Source organism: Aspergillus costaricaensis, assembly GCF_003184835.1.
Source record: "Aspergillus costaricaensis CBS 115574 unplaced genomic scaffold BO79scaffold_18, whole genome shotgun sequence".
NCBI lineage: Eukaryota > Fungi > Ascomycota > Eurotiomycetes > Eurotiales > Aspergillaceae > Aspergillus > Aspergillus costaricensis.
Window position 1 is genome coordinate 136,591 of NW_020291818.1, and position 16,603 is coordinate 153,193.

A 16,603-nucleotide genomic window follows, 5' to 3' on the forward strand; every position below is an offset into this window, starting at 1 on the left:
TGAGTGGTTGTCGGTGCTTGCTAATACTAGTAGTAATACCAGCTCAACACGTTCCCGCCGTTATATATTCACGGCACCACTATCGTTAACGGTCTACAGCGACATTGACACCATGACAATATGCAGATCACCATATGCACATTAAATACTACCACAGATAGAATAGATACTGCCACTTATCACCAACGTTATAATCACTGGGTAGGCATAGACCTGAACGAGCAAAACAATTATCGAGATCTCGCCATATACACGACCACCAACGTACGTGCGCCCACATCCATCTTCAACGCAAACGCCGTAATAGGAAGCCTATACCTGTAGGTCAGTTACAGAAGTCTACGTAGACTGTAGTAGATTTACTACCATATGCCAGTAATAAGAAATAACCTATGCTTGTATTGCTCGGGTTGGCCCCGGCGGGATATGAATTTAATTGGATCGATGCACCAATCACGGCCACTATATTCCCGCGCAGCCCTAACTCGATGTTTCCGGCGACATCAACAGCCAAGGATTCCCCCAAATTTCCCCCAACACGATGACATGCACGGGGTGAATGCGCCCAATGAAACCAGCTTCACAGAAACCAGAAAGACATGAAAACACTAGTTATGTGCCACTGACTGTTATGGCGCCAGGACTGCCTTGAACACCCCGAAAGCTAGCAAAATGGTGATATTAGATAGAAAAGGACACCGAAAGTTGAAACGAAATATCGAACTTTTATCGCCCAATGCATCTTACTCACTTGATCGCACCGGATTCCCACCAAACAATAATTAGATTTTAGCTTGCCACCGCCATCGGTAATTAAGGCACGACCACCGCGCCATGGAGAACATGCCCATCGCGATGACCAGAACGGCACCGAGAAAGGCCACCATGGCCTGCTTTCCGACCGTCTCGATCATCTCACCACCAATGGGGATACTGATTAGGGTACTGCTCAGATGTATTAGCACATTCCTCTACAATAGTTCGGGCGGCATACGCAAAGCTGACGGTCAGATAGCAAACCCCGAATCTCCCTCCCACTTCGCTGGCTTTGGAAATTTGACCGATGCAAGCTGGCGCCAGACTAATAAAGGAACCGGAAACAAACCCATATACACAGCTGAAGATATAGAGTCCCGCCAACTTGCTTCCGAAGGGTAGCCAGATGACAAAGACCGCCACGGCACCCAGGCCGAGCAGTCCTATCTGCGTGTTGATTCGCCCATACTTGTCTGCGACACCACCGGCGACGAGGCGACCAATGGTAGAGCACCTAGAGAATTGCATCAGATTTGATCGGATTTTCATAGTTATGGTATCATGTCGGCTCCTACACGTTCAAAATAGACAGAAGGATGATGCTGGTGGTTGTGCCAAATCCCTGCATTACAACATATGTCGGGTAAAGACCCAGGCAGCCAAAGACTTCCAGCTCCATGACTACAGATCATTAGCAGACTAATATTATTCTACCAGAGACCGAAAATCTTGGACTTACCGAAAGTTCCCATGGTCAACCAAGTAAACCTGGCATCCTGGAACGCACGTACGTTGATGCTCGGTTTACTCTGGCTCCTCGGTAGACGAGAACGAACAAAAGCGATTCCCATTGCACACAAGGTCCCCACAATCAATGCAAGTAGCCGCATGGTCCACTTATATCCAAGGTCCTTGAACCCTGCCCGGAGAACCCAGGGGAATACCACACCCCCAACTCCCGCTCCGGCCATCGCCGTGCCCATGGCCAAGCCAACTCGGCGATCGAACCAATGGGGAACGGCAGAAATGGCAGCCGTGCTCAGCAAAGCGGCGCCCATGCCAGTGAGAACACCAAAGGTCAGGATAAATTGCCAGTAGAGTTGGCATTCGGCCATCAATAGCAGGCCCGCGACGTAGCAGGCTGTCCCAGCGATGAGAATGCCCGTAGGTCCGTACCTGTCGAACATCGGACCAACCTGGGCGCCCAAGCCTAGGCCACAGAAGACAAATAGACCCGGGATCCAACCGATGACACTACTAGTGTAGTCCGAGAGCTGGTGGCTGGCAAAATAACTCTGCAGGACACCAGTAGAGTTCATCATGCCGTAACTGCTCATGAGTAGAAAGAAGGACCCCAGAACAACAACCCATGACCGAGTTCCACCATCTGGAAATATATCATGGGGAGTAGTGTCACGGACGTGAAAGGTGCTGGTGGGGATCTGGGCTGGTGGTTCAACGATCTCGAATGATCGGGGTCTGCCGTAGCTGACAGTGGAATGCGCAGCGCTGAGGTCAGATGGGCCTTGCAAGTCTGTTGAGCGCCAGGGCTGCTCGGCGATGGAGGCGGCCGACTTTTGCTCGAGTGCCATAGTTAATACTATGTTCTGCTAGCAATAAGCATTATCCGTGCGTAGCAGAGGCCAAAAGAGAGCGGGGTGCTGGAGATATAGTCGGTCAGGCATATGGCGGGGGCCAGATTGGGTTACGGGCCTGGGCTGAAGGATCATCGGCGGGATGATCCTATCGGGCCTCTCAGCGAGCTCCTCGTCCAACTTCGGCTCGGTTTCCGAACGCGGCATCACACTATGAGTCAGTGAGCTGCAGCTAAAACCTGCTGTCGGTGAAAAAACTTGAGTGTTCTATCTCACATCGATACGTGGTGTTGGTCGGATGACAGTATATTAGGCCATCATGCTCGGGTGTTGCACGGATGACAGGACCTCAATGGCACAGCTGCATAGGTGTTCGACTTATCTTATTAACATAATCTAGGCTATCAACATACAAATAATAGAGGAAGACGCTGGATAGGAGGATGTCTGCAGTGGACCGTGTAAAGGAGGAAGCACCTTGCTTCGTATCTCGAATTGTCAGTAAAACAATCTTACTTGCTTGATTAATAGCGTATCTTTCCCTTGCTGATCTCTCCCAGAGAGCAACAAGTCATAGCTAATGATGGACTCCACGCATTATATTCCGATAAAAGCAAAGATGTGAATTGTAAACCCGCAAAAGCTGGTCGCGCAAATCGCATCGATGTTGACAGATACGAAGGAGCCCGTCGATGGGTAACTCGGCTTTTGATCCATGATCTATCGAAATTTGGCCTGACAGATTCCCTTTGATGGAATTGAGCCACCGACCTGTTGAGTTGCTGGCTGTGTCTTCTTCAGAGGTTTGTTTGCACGGTGGTGTGGATGGAGAGTGTCGACGAGAGAGACATTGAAGCCGGGAACGAGGATCCCCGACCTCCCAACCCCCGTATCTTGCCCCGGGGCACGTGCTGGACATACCAGTCAGTTGATCATTTTGACCTCACATAATCACCAATTCCACTTAATCTCGGGGTATTGGACAAGAACATCGTGGGTGTCGAAACTGACTGTATCCGAGATGAACGGAAAATGACCTTTCAAAACAACCTCGCTTCGCTCCGGACAGAAGTGTGTTGAGCGCCAAAAGACAAGGCTGTTAGCCTAGATCGTTCTGCCAAGTCAACAATGATCTTATGGCGGATATAAAGTCAAATGGGAAATACTGCAGTGACACAGGCAAGCCACGGCGTATTCAAAACTCAAACATGCAGACGCCCGAAAAGCTTCTCTTGACGACCTTGACCCGCCCGATGAGGATCCTGTCAGGCATGAGACTAGCTAATCAGAATCAATGCTACAAGCGCTTCTTGAGACCTTTCGAAATGAATCACTTTGCTCCTGGCGCTGCTTTCGGCATTTTGTAAGTGATGATCCATCACGGATTTGCTTCGAGATAGCATTGAACATACGGGTGTAGGCACGCGGGATACTCTTCATATGCAAACACGCCAACCATCAGACCGAGAATGGTACGATATGCCCAGTGAGGGTTAGGGGGAAGAATGCTAGACAACACGGTAGACAAACATAAAAAAACATAAAAAAAAAGAGGAATACATACAACAGAAGGGATTCGCTGGTGGTCACCCACCCAACTACTAACCTCCCGGCGTGTGGCTTAAGTACGGCTGAGCGGACGGGAAGCCCTGTTTTCCACACCCTATGGTCGTATGTACTAGACCCCTCTAGGTACAAGGATAATATAGTGCAAAAGTTAAGAACACAAAGCTATCAGACAATGCACTGAAAGTTGTGGTGGTACCGCTGTGAAGATTTCTGGCTTGTGCCGATATTCAACCGGCCTTCTTGGCTTGCAAGACGTATAAAAAGTGACATGCATAGAATATGGGGTGGCTAAAGAGAGCTCGCATGAGCTTGATATGGCCCTCTATTTTACTTGGAATATGTAGTGTTATTCTCTGGGTTCTGATCATGTACTTACTAACATTTATTGTCGATGGTGGTTCTACCGTTGAGTCATTGAAGTATATCAGATATGGAATAAAGAATATGCGATCAGACTGACTAGTGCTATAAAGTGCCTACTTATTCTGTCATCCTCCAACCCCTACTCATCAGCAATTAGCTTGGATTGCAAGCGAACTACTTCGATCTCATGATATTTTCTGCATATGGACAGCTTCGATCAGACACATACAAAAGTATTAGTATTCTTAGTATTGACCGAAGCATTCATATAAGCGTTGACTCTTTGCTAGATAAGCCATAGACGGTGCCTTTACTGGATCATATATCCCATGGTACTCTTTGCGGTTATCCTATGTCATGCAGATTGAGAGTACTAACCTATTAACCCTACAGAGTCTATCTCCCTTCCCTTCCATCACCATGTCCCAATCTAGATAATAAAGTACTAAGGCTGAGATACATCTCTAATCAAGGTCTTATTTTAGATACTCCCACACGACAAATCATCATATCCTGTCTACCACCGACCGACAACCCAAGACGCGAATAAATTAAGAGCTAGTGAGACAATACATACTTCCTACTGCAATGCTGCACACATCTCATCTAGTTACTCAATAGACGTTATCCCAGCAGGTCACAACCAGCTTCCATCAATAACTTAATAACATCACTACCTTGTCCAGCACGCACCGCCTCTCGAATCAAAGTAGACTGGCTTTGGCTTGCGTCAGTAATTCTAGCACCGGCATTCAGCAAAGCCTTGAATACTCGCGGGTTTCCGCTCTGTATTGCACAAAATAACGGGGTGTGGCCTTCAACATCACTAGGATTGGGCTCAGCTCCTTGACGGAGCAGAAGCTCGACCAATTCCTCATATCCATGTCTGGCAGCAATATGCAATGGGGTTCTGTCTCGGTCATCGGCCGCTCTCACATATGTTCCAAATGAAGGGCCCGGAATATGAAAATATTCCCTCCTTCAGAGGCTATATGAATCGGTAAACGTCCATGCAGGTCGCAGAGACTTGCGTTTGCCCCTCCATCAAGCAGCGTCTTTACAACAGCCGTGTGCCCGTGATGAACTGACAGGTGTAGTGGAGTACTCCCATTGTGGTTCCCGAAATTGATGTCAACGTGCGTCTCCAGAAGTTCCCTTACTACATCATCATAGCCTCTGGAGGCTGCTGAGTGTAATGGGGTTGGTTCGAGCCCATAGTTTTGAATTTCTTCCTCCTTGGAGTCTCCATCGCTACTGCTCCCTGCCTCCTCTTTCTCTTCCTCATCGTTACCAAGGCTTCTAGTGTAATCCCGACTGTCAGCACCTTCCTCCATCACACTGGCCGACGACGGGTCTCCTATCCGACGAATAAGTTCCCGAATAACCGCGAGATGACCCGCTTGAACAGCCAAGTGCAAAGGCGTGAACCCTTTGCGGTTCGGAACCTTTGGATTGGCTCCCAGTTGCACAAGACGTACCACAATTTGGAGGTGGCCTCCCGCCGCGGCCAGATGAATTGGCTGGTCTCCGTAAGCGGTAGGCGCATTGAAGCTAAGTTTATTCGTCCTCACAAGTGCAATGAATGTGGATGTGCTGCCGTTTTTGCAAGCGATATGCAACGGCGACATTTCACCATTATCCTTGGCCTCGGGGTCGTGTGATGATATAAGTTCTGTGACGACGTTATCACGCCCAGTGTCAGCAGCATCATGATGTAATATCGTCCAGCCATTCTCATCTTTCCAGTCTGTACTGGAGCCTTCGGCCTGGATCAAACGAATGATGTCGATATCGCCTCGTCGGGCAGCCAAGCCAAGCAAATTTGACCCAACTTCCACCGGTAACTGTGCACGTCCTACATCGAGTAAGCGTTTCAAAGCCTCGGTTTTTCCTGACCTGATGGCGTCGAGGTACAGGGAGGGGTTAACTTCGAGAGCTGATGATACGTCTGGAAGCAGCTGCAGCAATATATCAATTGCCTGAAGATTTCCACGAATGACCGTTGCTTGGAGTGACTCAAGGCAGGTACATGCCGGAGCACCGAGCTTTTGAAGTATATCAGAGACTAGCTCTGTATCCTCTGTTCTACTAGCAAGAACAAGTGACTCGTTTGATGGGTTCGTTTCGAGTAGCAACTGACGGGCCACGTCCAGGTGGCCGAATTGCAATGCTATCTCTAATGCCTCAGTCATTTTCTTTGAAGAAACAGACTTGTCTTCGCTGGAAGATATCAAATCATGGACAACTTCGCATAGGCCATGTTCCGCAGCAAGAGTAAGTGGGGTGGACTCAAAGCAGTCTGTGCTGTTGAAACAGTGCGCGGTCCGCTACTACTCTGCCTAACGATTCCTACATTTTTCCTGAGATAAAAAGTCCAGTATGTCACGGATAAGTACGTTTCTGTTGTCTGCTGCGCGGTAATGGTAGGTCCAGTATCGTGCTGCGTACTCGCTGAAATCCAATGCACTCTGCTCCCAGGAAGTCCGGCATCCTTCTCGTGGGCCCGCTTGAGCTACCCCAGAGTGTTTCAAATATGTGAGACAGCTACGAGCCAAGTCGGCGTGGGTTAAAACATCGCAGCTATAGTCGCCACCAGAGTTCAGCTTTGCTGTGAGCTCATTTTGGGTATATTCTTTGACGGATTCGTTTGCAAACATAGGCTGGCCGTTGCGAACATCAATCAGCGGTCCCAAGGCACGGGTTAGATCACCCTCGAGATCAAGAGGTAGATGGCGAAGCATCTCCTGATTTGGTAGGCTGTCCCGGCACACGACAGCAACGGCTAGTTCCTGTACGTTAAGCGGCCGGAAGCTAAGCGTCATCCAAGACAAAGCTCTGCGCACCCACGGCATTAGAGCACTCAGCGGACCCAGTATCTGTGAATATAGTTCTGGCAGTGGTTTTTGCTGAAGTATAAAGCTGTTCTCAATTGAGTATGTAGTTAGTGGTTTCACAACATGTAATAAAACTTGCAGTCGCATCTTGATTTCCGAAGGTGTCGCTGATTCCGGAAGTGCATTAACAATTAGCTGCTCAAGCTCCGCGAAGCCCCAGGTGAGTGGCCCAAAGGTTCGCATCGTGAGGCTGATAATATACTCCACATTTTGACGCTGCAACATCAGTGGATTTAGGTTTATCACAGTCGCTTTCCCAGATGTTGCATTGTTGAGAGTTTGGCTGGTGGCAAGCACTTTGCAGGACAAACTTCGGGCGTGGGCCAACGCCACAAGTGCTTCTAAATGATCTGTTATCTCGTCTTCGCACATATCAATTCCTTCAATCACATAAAAGACGGATTTGATGTCGTGACACAACAATAAGGATTCAACAAGTATCCATAGCTCTTCGTGAGTGTGACTCAGCATCTGACCGAAGGAGTCTAGATTGGGCTGAATGACATCAAAGGCAGGTATAACAGTAGCCAGGATCCTATATATCAGCACTTCCAAGACGGTCGACATTGTTCTTTTGAAGTATGGAACCTCCCCAAACAATAAGTAAGCTGTAACCACGGCCTCTCCCGCTGATAGACCTCTTAACGGCGCACTTGCGGTTATCTCACCCCCGTAGACGCATAGTAGTTCAGAATTACCATTATCTCTCCAAGACAGATAAGTCTCGTTGGTCTCTAGGACCTTTGATATCTGGGAGCTATAGGTAGAGGGTACCAGGCTGCGATCATGTAAAGGAGCAAACCTGGAGAGTATCAGGTTGCGGGCAACACGGGCGTCCGACAGTTGTTGAGAATCTGATATACTCGAAATCAGCACGACCGAGGCTTCTAGGACTGTCATGAAGTAAGTGACTATCACATACCAACTGAAAATGGAATTGTCAAACGCCTGATTCGGCTTGATAGAATTTGCCACTCATTCAATACTTCCTCGGTTGCCCTTTCTGCCCGAAAAGCCACTACTTTCTCAGATGTAGCTGTCTTGTATCGCCCAGCAACCGATGAAAAAGAACTATAAATTTTTTCCAGCGCTGTAGTGACGTGGGACAATGTCGTCGTGATCCCCCATCCATATTGCTGGTTCAGTCGCACAGCTGTGCCTAGGCTGAGATCTTCCCATGATTTTTCAGTTTTTTTTCAGCGCTTCGACCTCAAGAAACAACCCCTGTCAGACATCGGCTAGCCCCAAAATGAACCAGATTTACCTGTCAGCTGTGGTCCTCAATGTGCCTTACAATGAACGATGTTTGGTGTCTAATCGATTTAAACCTTTGATCGTGGTGAGCAATCACTAACGCCTTCCGAGAAAAAAGCATTAGCCAGGATACTTGCTTGCTTTAGGACCGAGATTAATCACAAACCTGTTCAACAATGAGGCTGCCCACTCCGGAAGCAAGAGAAATGATTTCTGATCCTGTACGCTGGGACTGTTAATATCGCATGGATGCACTGGAGTTCAGGTAAAGAGCTAACATGCTTGTCCTCTCTTCCCGCTGAATCAAGCTCAACAACTCCCTACCCTGGGCCCGGAAACCGTAACCGTGAATAGGCTTATGGCAATAGCATCTGGTGATGGACAAAAGCTAAGAATGTGGGCATCTGGGTAATCGGATATGAGAATGTCCTCAAACCAGGACACCAGCTATCCGGTACATTCCTCGCAAGCGAACTCCAGTCCATCTAGGTCATGAGAAGCAACAATACTGGTATTGTCAGTATAAGTCCAGCGATGAGATAAAGATCTGTGAGGTGCATCATCCTGACGAGTAACTCACTCTGGTTCTGGTTATAATGATAGAGAGCACTTCCCCTTCGATTTCCGTACCCAAGGTCGAGAGAAAAATTTACCCTTAGCATTCGTGTCCATCGTATGTCGTGAACTAACCCAAGTCTGGTGGTGGTGGTGTCTCAAGTCGAGGTAGATCATTTGGTAGCTAAATACTACACCAACATATGGTTAGAGCAGGAAAAGCAGTGCGGACCTCGGAAACCCTCGTGGTTACGCAGAGTTCTAATGCAGTATCACGAATAGTAAGCCAACAAAGATGACCTGATCTCCTGAATTTGCCCAGAACAACCCTTTACTTAGGAGGGACAAGCCGGACTCGCCGTATTTGTTGGGTTCTTTCCGGCCGCTGGCTGATATCCGGGCACGGCTCCACGAGGCCGGCTTTATAATTCAAAGAAGGGCCTTCATATACGCCCAATTGGGCTCGTTAGAAGACAAACCACCCTGAGGTGGAAGGCGAGGAAGAGGAAGCATTCTAACTTTGCAGTACAGAGGAAGAGATATTGAAAACTGCTTAGGAGGTACCCAAGACGTATGTCGTTGACTCCGAAGAAATGCTTGGGGTCGTGGGTGTAAAACAGAATACCCTTACCTGATCACTTCTGCGTGACAACGGAAGGACAACTGTCGGTGAAACACTTGATATGCGAATTCCCATTACTCGTTTATCAAAGTGATCAAGGCCAAAACACCGCGCCACATATCGTAGGTGACCAGGACAATCTCTACCAACAGTTCTCAAAAACCATTCTGATCCCCAGCCAGGAAATCCCGGCTCTTCGCAGAAAAACCGGAAAATGTTAGCGCTCTGCACACAGACCTGCAGACTATGCTACCTATAGCCGAACTATTCCATCACGCCTTGGACGAGGTCTCAGATACAACATCGGGCTAATCACACAAGACATTCACTACTTTTCCGTAGCTGGGTGCACCAGCACCGTCGTTTAAGGGCACCAAATGGTCCATGCCAAATAGCAATCACCATCACCGAATCAGCACAGAATTGAATACTTCCTAGATGCTATCCGTTATTCCATATACGGATTTTCTCTACTTTTTATTGATCGCGAAGTTGTCTAGTACAACCTAACATTCTAATCAAGGTAAATATTATCCTTATCACCCAGAAGATATCAGCAACAACCATAACCAATAATACATCGTGCTCAGTGCTTCAACGACTTGACCTGAATCCAGCCATTGGAATCCCACATAGCCAACACTACCCACCTCCAACCATCAACCCCATCCCCAATAAGCCAAAAAACAAAAAGCAAAAAAGGAATCCTCCCCGACTGGGAGTCGAACCCAGGTCTCCCGCGCTTGTTCCCAGAAAGGGATTGACAAGCGGAAATCATGACCGTTAGACCATCGAGGATTTGATATATCATTCAGGTAATAATTTGACTACATAAGGCTAAAGCTGGTGGTGGGAATTGTGGCTGCTTTCGGACCGGTTAGGGCTTTTTAAGTGGGGCGGTTGCTACCATCTATCCAGTACCCAAGTACGAGTAGAAGTGTAGTTTGGTTCTGGGATGTAGTTACTTTTGGGATTCCGGTTGTAGTTGGATGTGGTTGGTTGCTGTTGATAGGGTATATAGTATAAGGGTTGGTTGGTAGAGGGAGGGTTATGGGGGAGATCAATGTAATTGGACTGGGTATCTATCCTGACGGAGCGTCGTCGGAGGTATGATGTAGATAAGTTTGATTGATTTGGAAGTGGGGAGTTGTTGTGGGATTGTTATATTTTTTAGTGTATTTCTGCGTGTGGGTAGGTCACAGTCCTCTTTATTTTTCTCGTTAGATGTACAAGCAATGGATGGTTGTAATTGCCTTATGTATATGTCTGAATACTTGAGCTGTCGCAATTCTTTGCTATTTGATAAATCAGTAGCCCCTGCTAGTATAGCATAAGTTAGAGGCTTTCCACAACGAAGATCCTCGATGGTCTAACGGTCATGATTTCCGCTTGTCAATCCTTCCCAGGAACAAGCGCGGGAGACCTGGGTTCGACTCCCAGTCGGGGAGATCTTTTTGTCATACTACTTTTTTGCTGTTTTGTTACTGATCTACCACAGACCTCTGGCACGGACATTTCATGAAAGTCAATTAATCCCTAGCTACCATTACCAAGCCTGTGTATGTATCCAATGCAAGCCGCATGAGCACGTGGAGAATTGAACGCAACCGCCTATGTCCAAGACAACCCGAATAAAGGAGACAGGCCTCCCAGAGCAAAACGATCTAAACAACAAACACGCAAAAGAATTACCTCATCGCAAGACAACAGACCAGCTGAAACAGAAATAAAGTTTAACAATTGCGAGAGTTTAGTTGTCAGTCTTCTCGTTGACTGCATCCTTAACTTGGGCTTTCTTGGCCTGAAGCAAGGAGCTGATATAGGCTAGCGACTCCTGCGAGAGCACCAAGCCGGTGGTGATGACGGCCTTGCCGCTCGCAACCATTCCGTCCCCACCACACTTCTTGTACTCAGAACTGTAAGTGTCAAAAACATGACCCTTTAGGTCATAAGCGAATCGCACTGGGAATGAGACACCATCTTTGATCGATCCCTTGAGCGTAGTTGTATCATCTCTGATGAATGGAAACGTTTCATCAACCTTGCTCAGGCCTTTGTCTCCGAGAGTATCTACGCGCGCGACATACGGAGCAACGAAGCCGTACGGCTTGGAGAAGTAAGGGAGGAACGGCTTGGCTAAGCGAGAGTAGCCTTGGTCGGCATATTCCAGAGACTTCGCGGCGTACTTGTTGGTCTTGATGACGGTGATAGAGTCGGAGACAACAGGATAGGATGTCAGGTGCTACCATAGGAAATAGAGATTAGCGCATGTTAGAATCGATCGACAATCGTGCATAAGGATAACTTACATCGAGGAATTGGGAGTGGATAGCCTCCCCGTTGACAGAGTTCTCGCCCATTATGCCGTTTTCTGCGTGAGGCATAAGTTTCTATCACATGAAAATCGCATTAGTATAGGAAAGGAAGTATAGAGTAGCGGAGCGATAAGATAAACCCTTACCCGACAATAGAATGCTCAAAGCTATATAGGTCCTGGTGGACAACACAAGCTATGGAGGGTCAGACGTGAAGAAGCGGTGACAAGAAGCGGAAAGTGAGGAGGATGGGGATGTTGAGGATAATAAAGGAAATGGAGGGGTGAGAGGGGAAAGGACATCACTTACATTTGCAGAAGGAAAGACGGAATACGGGAGCAGTTGGGATGGACCGGAAAGAGGTGAACCGTAGTTAAATTTAAGGTAGGTTCAGAGGAGAGAAGAGCGAACACGCCATCAGTCGATCCGATAGCTAGGATTTATGAGGCTTGAGTGATTTGATTTGTTTGTGAAATTTTTTTCTGTGCTAATTTTATTTTAGTTTTTTAATTATTGTCTTTCTTTATGTTAGTGTGATTTATCATGAGATAATAGAAAAAAATAAATATTTTATTTATTTTTCTGGGTAAGAAATAGAAAAAGAGAGCGAGAGCGAGTTGGCAGCATGTGATAGCGGGCCCGTTGGTGAACAAGTCGCTTTTTGGAGCTTGAATGGAGGGGCAAGCCAGCCGTTGGTTCCAGGAGGTTTTAGACCGTCGTAGGACGGAGTTAGTTGTTGCGTGCTCAATCCGGCGGCTTCATCGTCATTATCATTTCACCTGCAGGGCCTGGAACCTGGGATGAGCCTGGAGAAAACGCGACCCAAGATTGGATTGACCAGGATCGTGCATCTCCTTCCGTGCGCTCGCGCTCCTCCGACAGCTCGCATCCGAATTCGCACTGAACATAGTACTAGTCGCTATCGCGGAGCAGCGAGGATATGAAATAAGGATTCAGAACTGGACAGAGTGAGTTCAGACCCCTCGGAAGGCCGTGTCGAGCAAGCCACCCGCACTTGTGCCTACATGGTTCCCTCTTTCTTAGTCATGTATAGAGTAAGTCATGACTGGAACGGAATGAGAATCGAACGATTCATGATTTTGGTCTCGATAACGGCGGTAACGGTTGCGTTGTCGGAGTGGCAAGAGCCAAGTCAAACAAATGAACGACAGGCATCGGAACAGCAAATTAGGGCCTTGATTCGGGGCAATAGGCTGAAAGTAGTTGCAGCAGTGCAGTGTGGATGATGATGGAATCCGGAAGTTGCGAACAGTTGATTGACTTGGAAGGTTTTCTGGCTTGGAATCGCGGGATGGGCTGATAGCATGTGATTGCGGGTCGGGCGGCCCTAGTCGTTTTCTATCGCCCGTCGGCTGGTCTTCCTGCTACATACACTACACTAACTGTCATTGTAGTTCATTCCCGAACACACTCCTCATGCCTAATGTCATTTCCCTATCCATCTTGATCTTACCGGCCGTGATTATATGCCATCCTTTAAGTGTTCGTTTGGAAACATGCACGAATTGATAACCTTACAGTGGCCCTTGACTGGAATTCCTCGTGGCTCCGATAAGAACAGGACTCCGCCGTGGTTCGCGCCGCATGCTTATCAGGGCGCCTATTCACGGTGACTGTCACAAGGAAACCGGATCCCCAAAATTCCACCCCAACGATCCGGAGTACTAGTCTCAAGAAGCAACCAGCTGGAGGGTAAACGTTGAGGATCAGTACATCCGGAAAACGGACTACTGCTTTCCCCCTGCTTTTCCTTTTGTACCAGATGGGTAATCGCTCTCGTTGATCTCCTGCGGGAAGTGCAGGCATCATCGTCTTTGCGCCTGGACCTCGTCTCAGGTCCGGGGTTGGAGGCGTCTTTGACCCTTTGACCCTTTGACCCTTTGAACCATCACCTTTCTCCGTGGAAGACATCTTACTATCCAGACTGCTCCGTAGATTATTCTGGGATAGAGAGGGGTTTAGCTTGATCCACTCGTCCTCTTGGGCGCTACCAACGCCAACCGTGTGGTGGCAGTCCTGCAAGTGCTGTCCAGATCTGAGCAAGCTTCGACAGAATATGTCCCCATTGTAGTATCTTCCACGGGCTCGCCTCCAGGCCAGTCTCTTCTAGTGCTGACCATGTGCGTCGTACTTGTGTTCATGCGACAATGGTCGTACCGTGCTGGACTTTCCAATGCTGTCTGATTGTCTTGCTGCTGCATGTCGGTCGACGCTAGCCTTCCCGGAGGTCAATTCATAAACCTCGATCCCGATCAACTTTGACATATTGAAGCATAATGCAGTATCTTTGTGCTTAAAATCTGATTTATCATTGACGCCCAGTCCGGACGTAAGGTCACCCCCTCCCTCAACACCACCACTGTGTCTCTACCCGGCGATCGGAAGCAGAATGAGATAAAAGGCGCCAACAACCTGGACGGCCGACTCCTGGTGGCTTGCTTGCTGCAATCGCCGGCCGCGTAGATATCAACAACCAATGGCCTTTTCACATGTCCTGAAGGATTCCCATCGGTAGCTTTAACCATCCTAGTTGTTGCCATGCTGCCAGGATCGTAAAATACCCGGTCATTATCGACGACCGAAACTGAGGGATTGTCGCACGCCTAGACGGCTACTCCCTCTCTCGGGTAAGGAACGACGTGCACAGATCGCAACCTCTAATTGCACCTCCTCATTTCCACGGCTACATGGGACCCCCATGTAGTACCTTGCCAGCACCGGTTGGCGCTACACCTACCTTTCTGGTACCTAGCTTGTTTGGTTCAGGCGCAGAAGCCGGTGCTACCGTCATCTAGACGGAGGGGCAACATCATCCGTGCTACATTCACTAGTGAACATGGCCTCCTTGCACTAATCCACCACTACGCACGTTAGACGGAACCAAAGGATGAGCACCGTATCTACACAATATGACATAATCCCCTAATATAGGCCTGGCCTACGTTTCCTACAGGTGGGGATATATGCTTCTCCATGGAACTCCGCTTTTTACCCCAACATGTGGGATAGGCTGGGATTTCATGTACGGGGAATATCGGCCGTGCGGGGATGGGAGTACAAGCTCGGTAGGTTGAACGGAAGTAGGTTTCCAAATCTAGATCGGACCCGACACACACACATGTTCCCTTCCTTTCCTCGCAAGACAAAGCAAACAGGGGGAACTTGGAAGGGCCTGTGATGTCGGATGATTCGATGGCATTCTTTCGTTCCAAGATGATAAGTATGCTTCTGGTTGGAATGATCGAGCGAATCGTGGTGACTTCGGACTTGGTAATCTTTTCCGACCTGACCGGCTGCTGTAGTACGGATGCGTTCTTTTGTCTGCGCTAGGTTGTGCCATGCGTTGTTGGAAAGAGGAAGAAACCCCTGGGAAGCCGAGAATTCCGAAACACAAAAAAAAAGTTGAATTTGTTCATATTTTCCATTTCATTTCGAGACGGACGCCAGATCTGAGTGGCCTCCCTCATGATAAGAAAAATTGGTCAAGTCCTGGACCTGTACATCGATACATTCCCATTCTTCTCTCGTGCTATGGTATACTTCACGTGATCCCATGCTTTTGAACCGGACGTCTTCGATGCTTTTTCATTTTCCCTTTGCCTCATCTAAGACCCTGCGCGCTCAAACGACAAAACGCCCCAAATTACCCCGTTTAGAAACCTGTAGAACCGTCAGCATTTGCGAACCTAACCCAGCCAACGTAGCTGCAAAAGGTGATAAGAGTAAGACGTACGCAGAGGAGTGAAGAACCAACGGTTCTTGCCGCTGGTGTAGCGGTCCTCAAGGGCCTTCTTGACGTTCTTCTTGGCATCCTCGCGGGTGGAAACCTCCTTGAAGGTCTCGGTGGAGACGGCACCCTTGAGACCCTCGAGCTCGAGAGTGTAGCGAGTGGGCATCAAGTGGTTGTAGTTGACGACCTTGATGAAGGGCTTGATGCGGCTGCGCTTCTCGACGGTCTTCTTACCCATGCGGCGGGTGACCTTGAGGGGGTAGCGCTCGATACCGGCGACGATGGCGTAGGGGAAGGGGTGCGCCTTGGAGCCAGTGTCGTTAGGCTGGACAATGACGACCTGTCATTCGCGAAAGAAACCCTCGTCAGCATATCTATCCTTGCACATTCCGTTCGTTATATTCCCCGTGGTAGTTCGTCCGTAAATCGCGTTTCCGCTCGATGATTTCATTCCCATGCAAATCGAAGACTTATTTCTTCTTCCCAAGTCGGCAAAAATCATTCCTTCCAATCCATTCCACCTCGGGGTATATATATATGTCTGTCCTCGCCAGAAAATGGAGAAATCGGTTGTCGTACCTTCTTACCGGCGTAACGGCCACGGGTGATGATGGCCACACGGCCCACTTTCATGACTATCGTAACATCCTGTCAGTTTGGATTCGAAGACGAGAAAAATCAAGAGTCGAGGTGATGCAGCATTTCACTAACACTTCATTGTGAAAGTCCCGGTGAGCGGAGGTCGATGGGGTGGTTGTCGATGTGCTTCGGTCGAGTAAGTGAGGTTCTCCGCGTTGGACGTTCTATTTTTCTGAGCGAAGAGGGCTCAGGGCTTTGTGCGCCAAAATATCATTGGTCACCTTACCGACTGAAGGCTACTAGCCGAGTTGGGAAGGTTTCTCCAAACGGACTAGTGCCCGAGATGTCGG

General features: G+C 48.4%; 4 protein-coding genes and 2 non-coding genes across 6 annotated transcripts, besides 4 other annotated features; 1 reads left to right on the top strand and 5 right to left on the bottom strand.

Moving 5' to 3' along the window:
* Positions 1 to 469: 469 nt before the first annotated feature.
* On the bottom strand, positions 470 to 2,352 carry BO79DRAFT_238084 (MCT family MFS transporter). The gene is made up of 4 exons (XM_025684774.1): positions 1,496 to 2,352; positions 1,332 to 1,437; positions 995 to 1,270; positions 470 to 945 (listed from the first exon to the last, which is right to left on the bottom strand). The coding sequence occupies exons 1-4, from the start codon at positions 2,346 to 2,348 to the stop codon at positions 783 to 785; spliced, it is 1,398 nt and encodes a 465-aa protein (XP_025538828.1). The 5' UTR covers positions 2,349 to 2,352; the 3' UTR covers positions 470 to 782.
* Positions 2,353 to 3,559: 1,207 nt separating this feature from the next.
* Positions 3,560 to 3,714: a sequence feature (Protein overlapping with rRNA (BO79DRAFT_218343, RAK87994.1) was converted to a misc_feature.).
* A 57-nt stretch (positions 3,715 to 3,771) lies between these two features.
* Positions 3,772 to 3,823: a sequence feature (Protein overlapping with rRNA (BO79DRAFT_218343, RAK87994.1) was converted to a misc_feature.).
* Positions 3,824 to 3,903: 80 nt separating this feature from the next.
* Positions 3,904 to 4,022: a sequence feature (Protein overlapping with rRNA (BO79DRAFT_218343, RAK87994.1) was converted to a misc_feature.).
* A 38-nt stretch (positions 4,023 to 4,060) lies between these two features.
* Positions 4,061 to 4,124: a sequence feature (Protein overlapping with rRNA (BO79DRAFT_218343, RAK87994.1) was converted to a misc_feature.).
* Positions 4,125 to 5,233: 1,109 nt separating this feature from the next.
* BO79DRAFT_122645 (ankyrin repeat domain-containing protein) lies at positions 5,234 to 5,485 on the bottom strand (the record flags this gene model as incomplete). Its single annotated transcript, XM_025677949.1, has 1 exon — positions 5,234 to 5,485. A coding segment is annotated over one exon (252 nt), but the record flags the coding sequence as incomplete, so codon positions are not given.
* A 4,830-nt stretch (positions 5,486 to 10,315) lies between these two features.
* On the bottom strand, positions 10,316 to 10,406 carry BO79DRAFT_t148. Its single transcript has one exon. It is a non-coding gene; the product is annotated as a tRNA-Asp (tRNA).
* Positions 10,407 to 10,966: 560 nt separating this feature from the next.
* On the top strand, positions 10,967 to 11,056 carry BO79DRAFT_t143. Its single transcript has one exon. It is a non-coding gene; the product is annotated as a tRNA-Asp (tRNA).
* Positions 11,057 to 11,358: 302 nt separating this feature from the next.
* BO79DRAFT_149725 (putative pathogenesis associated protein Cap20) lies at positions 11,359 to 11,992 on the bottom strand (the record flags this gene model as incomplete). The annotated part of the gene is made up of 2 exons (XM_025678592.1): positions 11,359 to 11,850; positions 11,918 to 11,992. 2 exons carry the CDS (start codon positions 11,990 to 11,992, stop codon positions 11,359 to 11,361), a joined length of 567 nt encoding a protein of 188 aa, XP_025538831.1.
* A 3,109-nt stretch (positions 11,993 to 15,101) lies between these two features.
* On the bottom strand, positions 15,102 to 16,465 carry BO79DRAFT_209384 (60S ribosomal protein eL27). The gene is made up of 4 exons (XM_025682592.1): positions 16,386 to 16,465; positions 16,254 to 16,309; positions 15,678 to 16,014; positions 15,102 to 15,604 (listed from the first exon to the last, which is right to left on the bottom strand). The coding sequence occupies exons 1-4, from the start codon at positions 16,390 to 16,392 to the stop codon at positions 15,597 to 15,599; spliced, it is 408 nt and encodes a 135-aa protein (XP_025538832.1). The 5' UTR covers positions 16,393 to 16,465; the 3' UTR covers positions 15,102 to 15,596.
* Between the last annotated feature and the right edge of the window lie 138 nt (positions 16,466 to 16,603).